This window comes from Colobus angolensis, unplaced genomic scaffold, assembly GCF_000951035.1.
Source record: "Colobus angolensis palliatus isolate OR3802 unplaced genomic scaffold, Cang.pa_1.0 Scaffold56, whole genome shotgun sequence".
Classification (NCBI taxonomy): domain Eukaryota; kingdom Metazoa; phylum Chordata; class Mammalia; order Primates; family Cercopithecidae; genus Colobus; species Colobus angolensis.
In genome coordinates, this window is record NW_012119154.1 from 5,994,876 (window position 1) to 6,003,065 (window position 8,190).

Here is an 8,190-nt window from a genome sequence, read left to right on the forward strand (position 1 = left end):
CCCAACCCCCAGGCTATGGACCAATACTGGTCAGTGGCCTGTTACGAACTGGGCTGCATAGCAGGAGGTGAGTGGCCATCGAGTGAAGCTTCATCTGTATTTACAGCCATTCCACACTGCTCACATTACCACCTGAGTTCTGCCTCCTGTCAGATCAATGGCAGCATTAGATTCTCATAGGAGCACAAACCCTATTGTGAAGTACACATTCAAGGGATCTAGGTTGTGCATTCCTTATGAGAATCTAATGCCTGATGATCTGTCACTGCCTCCCATCACCCCCAGATGGGACTGTCTAGTTGCAGGAAAACAAGCTCAGGGCTTCCACTGATTCTACATCATGGTGAGTCATATAATTAATGTATTATATATTACAATGTAATGATAATAGAAACAACATACACAATAAATGTAATGTGCTTGGATCATCTTGAAACCATCCCCCATCCCAGTCCATGGAAAAACTGTCCACAAAACCAGTCCCTGGTGCCAAAAAGGTTGGGAACTGCTGCCTTAGATAATGCGGAAGCCAATCAAATGCATAACCAAAATGTTTTGAGAACAAGGTTGTATTGCTCAGGCTCAGCAAGTTGCATCAGAACACAAGCCACCATCCATAAGATGACCACCAGGCTGGGGAGTAGGAGACACTAGGTGGGCAAGCAAAAGCCCCCATAATTCTTTCCTATCAAAATTCAGTTGCCTCTTTATTAAGCACTCCCTGGTTGACTTAAATGTTTTATTAGACTCCAGAGTCTGAAATGTCGATTCTGTCCTTTTTCCCCACTTAACAGTTGCTTCAGTAGAAGGACCAATTCTTAGAGTTCCCTATTCTGCTAATTCCATGATGTCACTTCTGTTACAATTACTTTAGAAAATAATTTGGAAACATAATTTTCTTCAGATTTATGTAGTAAATCTGTAAACCAACAACTCTACTCTTTGTTGACATTCCAGAGCTGTGGTTCTCAAATGGGGCAATTTTGCCACTCTGTGGACATTTGGAAATGCCTGGAGATATTTTTTGATTTTCACAACTGGGGTGTGCCATTAGCATCTAGTAGGTAGAGATCATGGATGTTGTGAAACATCTTACAATACGCAGGACTACCCTCTCCCTCCAACATCCAGCAACGAAGATTTCTCTGGCCCTAAATGCTAAAAGTGCTAACTAAGATTGAGAAACTGTCATCTAGAGAAATGTGTCCATGTACACTAGGAGAATACTCATAGCTTCATCATTTATAAGAGTCTTAAATGGGAAATGATTCAAATACCTATCAACAGTGGAAGGGATAAATATATTCTTGTGTGTATTCAGTGAGATACTTTATAGCTATAAAAATGTAGTATAAACATTTATAAAGAACTACAAGAAAGTACTAGGCACAGTGGCATGCACCTGTAGTCTCAGCTACTGAGAAGGCTGAAGTGAAGGATCACTTGAGGCCAGCCTGGGCAACATAGCCAGATATCCCTCTCCAAAAAAAAAAATAAAAAAAGATAAAACAAATGCATAAGGAAATGCAAGAAAATGATTTCCATACATTTCATGACAGTGATCACCTTAGGGGAAAAGTTGAGGGGGGAATTCAGACTAGGAGAGTAGACATGAGGATCATCTGGGTTGCTGGCTATGTTCTATTTCTTGAACTGGGTGGTGTGAAGTGTTCACTTTAACAAAATGTACATTTGTATTCTATTACTTGTATTTATATCTCATAATAAAAATAAAGGCTGCCAGTAATTACAGTATTTATTTTCTATTATACTCCCTACTGTATCAAGTCATATTCTTATTTGGATCTTCAAACTGACCATACAGACCCAGAATAGATGTTCATTCATTCAATCATCGGTATTTATTGAACATCTACTATAAGCCAGGAACTGTTCTTAAACACTAGGAATACAGAATGGAACAAGATAGACATCTTGCATTCCAGAGCGGGGAGACAGGAAGTAATTAATAAACAAAAAGGTAAAAAAGATAGTTTTGAGGGGGACTAAGTATTTTGAGAACAAGACAGAGTTAAATGAGAGAGGCTGACTAAAGTGAGAGTGACTGGAATGAACGATTTTAGGTCAGTAAAGGCTTTTGCGAAGATCATGATTGAGAAGATAACTGACCTGTATCAAATGAGGGAAGGGCCTACATGAAGTTCTGCAGGAAGAATATTCCGTATAAAGGAAGCAGATATTATTGAGGCTTTTAAGTACAAAAGTATTTGACGTGTTTGAGGAACCTCGGGAAATAAAAGTGTGGCTAGTATGGCGTGAATGAGGGAAGAGTGACAGGAGATGGAGTTGGTGCAGTGGGCAAGGCCTCCATTGTGTACCATTTTGGTAGACCATGGAAAGCGTTTGTATTTTTTTCTTTTTCTTTTTTCTTTTCTTTTTTTATTGGAAACAGAGTCTTGTTCTGTTGCCCAGGCTGGAGTGCAGCGGGCCCGATCTCTGCTCACTGCAACCTCTGCCTTCCGAGTTCAAGCGATTCTTCTGCCTCAGCCTCCCAAGTAGCTGGGACTACAGGTGCCTGCCACCACACCTGGCTAATTTTTGTGTTTTTAGTAGAGACGAGGTTTCACTATGTTGGCCAGGCTGGTCCCGAACTTCTGACCTCAGGTGATCCTCCCACCTCGGCCTCCCAAAGTGCTGGGATTACAGGCGTGAGCCACGTTGCCCAGCCTGTATTTTTTTCTAAGTGCTATGAGAAGCCACTGAAAATGCTGCTGTTGTGCAGGATGCAGGAGGGAAGACGTGGGATCACAGTTCACTTGTGCTGCTATAAGAAAATACCACAGGACTGTGTAATTTATAAACAATAGAAATTCATTTTTCACAGTTCTGGAGGCTGCGAAGTCGAAGATCAAGGTGCTGGCCGGTTTGGTGTCTGGTGAGGGCTGCTCTGCTTCTAAGATGGTGTCTTGTGGCTGCATCCTCTGGAGGGGATTGCTGTGTCCTCACATGGCAGAAGGGATGAAAAGGCAAAAAGGGGCTGAATTCATTCCCTCAAGTTCTCTTATAAGGGCATTAATCCCATTCATGAGGACAGAGCTCTCACGGCCTACTCCCCACCTTGAGGCCCTCTTTCTAAAACTGTCACATTTGATATGTTTTCACACAAACTTTGGAGGGGATACAAACATTCAAATCGTAGCACCTGTGGAGATGAATTTGGGTGAGACAATAGTGGCTGTGAAGTGGAGATGTTGTAGAGTGGATAGATTGAGAATTTAAGGTAGAGTCAAGAATATGTGATAATGGACTGGAAGTTAAGTGTGAGAAAACAGAGGAATCAGGGACAATTCCTAGGTTTTTGTCTTAACAATCAAGGGGATAGTAGGGACTTTTGCTTTGAGAAGACTGGGGAGTAAGAAACTTGGATCAAGGGGTTTATTTGGGCCATATTACATTGTGATATCTATTAGGCACTTCGGGAGTGGGGAGGGTGTCAGGTTAGCTGTTGAATACAATTCTTCTTCACAGATTTTTTTTTTTACATTTTAAAATTCTCTTTCTTTTTTTGGTAACTTTATTTTTGTTGTTGTTGTTTTTGATTTGTCAGTTTTTTTTCTGCTTCTAACACACCAAGCACATTCTTTTGTTTTTTTCTTTCTTTTTCTTTTTTTTATTTTTTGTAGAGTCAGGGTCTTGCTATATTGCCCTGGCAGGTCTCAAACTCCTGGCCTCAAGCAATCCTCCTGCTTCAGCCTCCCAAAGTGCTGGGATTACAGGTGTCAACCATCGCACTGGGTCCTTCTTCATAGAGTTAATGGGCTGGATTTGAGGATGTCTAGAGTTCCCTTCAACCATATTAAAAATATTCAAGAAACTGCCAGTTGATTTAATGAATTAGATAACATGCATAGAATGCTATTCCATGAAGTGGCATGCAAAGATAATTTTTTTTTTTTGAGATGGAGTCTTGCTCTGTTGCCCAGGCTGGAGTGTAGTGGTGCAATCCTGGCTCACTGCAAACTCCACCTGCCTGGTTCACGCCATTCTCCTGCCTCAGTCTCCCGAGTAGCTGGGACTACAGGCATCCCCCACCATGCTTGGCTAATTTTTTGTATTTTTAGTAGAGACGGGGTTTCACCGTGTTAGCTATGAAGGTCTCCATCTCCTGACCTCATGATCCGCCCGCCTCGGCCTCCCAAAGTGCTGGGATTACAGGCGTAAGCCACCGCGCCCGGCCCCAAGATAATCATTTTTAATCTAAAAAAGTAGATTATAAAACAGTTACTTATGGTTTGCCACCATTTTTAAGAATACAGTATATTGTAACATCTCACTGGAAGCTTGAAGCAGATAGAATGGAACCTGAGCAGTGGCTACTTCAGGTGCTGGGATGAGTGTGGTTTTATCCTTTTAAATTCTTGTTATTGGTAATTTAAAATGTTTTCAATAATCATGCATTACCTGTATAACGTTTTTTTTAAATTAAAAAAAAAATCTATGGTCTCTTTCAGCTGGGCAGTCTGCGGCTGGGTAATCTGTCAGGTGAGGGTCATCAAGGTGATCAGGCTGAGAGGATGGACCAGATACACAGTGGGAGAGGCGAAGAGGCCACGTTCCAGGGCCGGGGGCGAGGGGTGGGCGGTCCAAAGGGCACCGCCCCTGTGGGTCACGTGCTCGCCGGCCACCAATGGCCGCCTCCGAGCCCACCTTGGGGACGGGGCGGGGCGCCTAGCTGGCGTCACCAGGACAACGGGCGTCGCCGGCGCCGTGTGACTTCGAGCTGTGGGCTCGCTCGCGGCTCTTCGGCCATGGTGAGTCTGGGACCCGCGTCTGCCCAGCCGCCCCGCCCTACCCCTACCGGGCTGGGTCCCTAAGCCGCCGCCCGCTAGGGTCGGGCGGGCGGCGCTGGGGTCGTGGAGAGGCCGGGCCGCGGCCTGCGAGGCTGCTGGGCAGGGCAGGGCTGGGCGGGCCCGGGGAGGGATAACCTGGGGGATTCAGAGTGCCCGCCTGCCGGGGGGCGACCGCGGTGCAGCGTTCCCTGCCGCTGGAGTCTGGGTGACAGCCTGGACCCCCACCCAGTGGGCCGCCGGACGACGTGACGCTGTTTGGCCCGAGAGAGCCTGGGAAGCCACCCAAGGAGGGTGTGGTTAAACAAAAAATCATACATATGAATATCGTGTGTATTTATATTTACACCAAAGCAGTCTATGTGCCTCCAGTTTTGTTTATATGCAATTATATATAACTAATATCAGACATATATCTTCCTTTCAAAATCATCATTCTGATAGGTTTTTTAGCACGTGGAAATTAACATTTTGATTTTAGAGATCCCTCCCCTCCTTTTTAAAAAATAGGGGGCATTAAGCTGGAGGGTTTTTTTTCTGAGTGCCGCACCCTTACTAAGGGATTTAATTAATTGATAATTAGTACATTGTAAACGTCTTAAATCATTAGCTTTATTAGTTAACTTCAGACGGCGTGGGCATAACACCTGTCCCCGCTTAAGCTTTTAAGCTCGTTTTAAAAACGTGACTCGGTTTCACTCGTCGGAGGTGCTGGCTTGAATAGACAAGTTCAGAGAATTGCCAACTGAAGGTATGGTTCTCCAGAGGCCTTCATGGGGTGTAAGAAAAGAGAGGAGCTAGACTTCTTGCTTGGGGACACACCCTTGGTATAGAATACTTGAGGAGGTGTGGGGGTAGGTGTAGGTAATAGGAAAATAGCTAGTTTTTAGAAACAGGTTTTTCTTTTAACCATGGGTAATTAAGTGGAGATTTTCTTCTTATCTGCAGGAGTTTAGTGGAAGTGCTGATGAGCTGAGAATGCAGGGTGCTCCCCAAGTGCCAGCTGGCCTCGTGGAGAAAAAACTATCATTAGGAATCCTGGCTGGCTCAGTTTTTTTTCTTAATAACCAAGGAGAGGGGTGGTGGTAGGAGGTGGATGGTGTCTCTCATTGACTCTGGAAAAGCAGCTTCCAAGTGTGTGGCATTATTGCTGGCAGGAGAAGAACATCACCCACAAATCACAGTACCATGTAATGCCTTTATTTTGTTTATGTTTCTTTTTTAAATTGCGAATTCCTTTTTAAGTGACAAATTAATGGAGCTGGCAAGAGTTTCAGAAAGCGAATTTTACAAAGATATAAGTGTTTCAAATATTGCAGTAATTTACTGTTACATGTTATATGTGAGAAAACTGTAACAATTGTAGCAAGGAGAAGGAATATCTAGGAATTAAATTTTCACAGCTCTCTGAAGTCTCATATTCCTCCTGTCATCCATTTTCTTTATTTTTACTTCTTCCACTTCTTTCGTTCTGACCCGCAGTCCACCTTCATTCACTATTGTGAATTTTAGAGTTTTACTTTAAAATAAAAGCATTGACTGTAGTTTTGTATTAGTGGTTGCTTTGCCGAACTTATAATGCTTTGCTTTTTGAATGTCTTTAAGCATTAAGAATTTAACTCATGGGAACTTAATTGATAAGGTGCCGAGGCTTCCATGGAAGTGGGGAGTGGTTGGTACAGGAGGGAGAGGGATGAAGCGGCTGCATGTATATGTCATCCCCAAAACTGTATTCTTTTTTTTCTTTGAGACGGGGTCTCGTTCTGTCTCTAGGCTGTAGTGCAGTGGTGCGATCTCAGCTCACTTCAACCTCTGCCTCCCGGTTCAGGCGATTCTCCTGCCTCAGCCTCCTGAGTAGCTGGGACTACAGGCGTGTGCCACCACGCCCAGCTAATTTTTGTATTTTTAGTAGACATGGGGTTTCACCATGTTGGCTAGGATGGTCTCAATCTCTTGACCTTGTGATCCTTCCACTTTGACCTCCCAAAGTGCTGGAATTACAGGCGTGAGCCACCATGCCTGGCCCCCAGAACTGTATTCTAAATCACATTGCACTTCCTTAACTGCTTGAATCTAAATATAAAACTTAAGCCATTGATAGAAATGACTTGGCACATTAATTTTGAAACTATTTCTCAATGAAAATTTCTTCAATTAAGCCATTTATTTCTACGCTGTAATAATGACAGCTAACATTTATTGTGTACATATGTACATAGTTATTACCATAGAGGCAGTAGAAATTTTTCTAAGAGTCTTAAATGATCACAACAACCTTGTGTTGAAGATACCTTTATCGTATTTTAGGGATGAGGAAATTGAGGCACAGATAGGTAAAGTAACTAGCCTAGGTCACCCCACTGATAAATTGAGCCACGTTTAAAACCCGACAGTTTCTCTCAACCTGTTTGTGGATTGTACTGTAATGTATAGTGTATCTTTATATGTTTCCTCATATATATGTTAGGAAATTAGTTTTCTTTCTTATTAGGACTTTAAGGTTTTTGAACACTTATAAATGACTTGTGTTTTGTTGTTTCTAGCACTGGGTTAGATATTACAGAACAGGGTAGGCATGCCTAGCCTTCTGTCCCCTCTTTCTTCTTTCCTTCTGTCACAAAGTTGAAATGAGAAGGAATTAATAAAGACATGAATTAGATCAGCGTTCTTACTCACGGCTATACTAGCATTGAGTTTCTCCTGTCACATCAGTTCAGTTAAGGAATTGGCATCCGCTTTTTGTGTGAATCACAAAGACAAGTGTTTTACATAAAGCCTTTTGGATGTGGAGGATGTAACAGTGTTTTTTAAAAATGTATTCTCTGAGATTTTCCTAATTTTTAGATTTTAGTTTCATATTCTACAATCACTATGAAAAGACTTCAAGGCTGGGCTCAGTGGCTCACACCTGTAATCCCAGCACTTTGGGAGGCTGAGGTGGAGGATTGCTTGAGTGCTGGAGTTCAGGACCAGCCTGGGCAACATGGTGAGACCCATCTCTACTAAAAATTTGAAAAATTAGCCAGGCATGGTGGTGCACGCCTGTGGTCCCAGCTATTTGGGTGGCTGAGGTGGAAGGATCCCTCGAGTCCAGGAGATCAAGGCTGTGCTGAGTTGTGTTCACACCATTGCACTCCAGCCTGGGCAACAGAGCAAGGCCCTATAACCAAAAAAAGAAAAAAAAGTGTTTAATAATTGTTTAAATTTTAATTCATATACAACAAAATCTGTTGGGATATATATGACTTGTCAAGTTTTTGTTACTGTTTAACACTTGATCATGTAAAGCAGATTTATTTTTTGGAAATAAATAATATTTTATCATATAATTTTCCAGTTTAATTTGTTCATTTGGACTTTCCTTTTTTTTTTTTTTTTTGAG

General features: G+C 42.6%; 1 protein-coding gene across 3 annotated transcripts in view; it reads left to right on the forward strand.

The window, feature by feature from the left end:
* The first annotated feature begins 4,678 nt into the window (after positions 1–4,678).
* FBXL2 (F-box and leucine-rich repeat protein 2) overlaps positions 4,679–8,190 on the forward strand; it is a 101,350-nt gene continuing 97,838 nt past the window's right edge. For 2 of the 3 annotated variants that reach the window (XM_011961555.1, XM_011961556.1), the window contains exon 1: positions 4,679–4,772. In XM_011961555.1, the coding sequence (XP_011816945.1) occupies positions 4,770–4,772 (3 nt within the window). In that variant the 5' untranslated portion in view covers positions 4,679–4,769. The remainder of the gene's footprint in view (positions 4,773–8,190) is intronic. The other variant, XM_011961557.1, reaches the window with a different exon arrangement.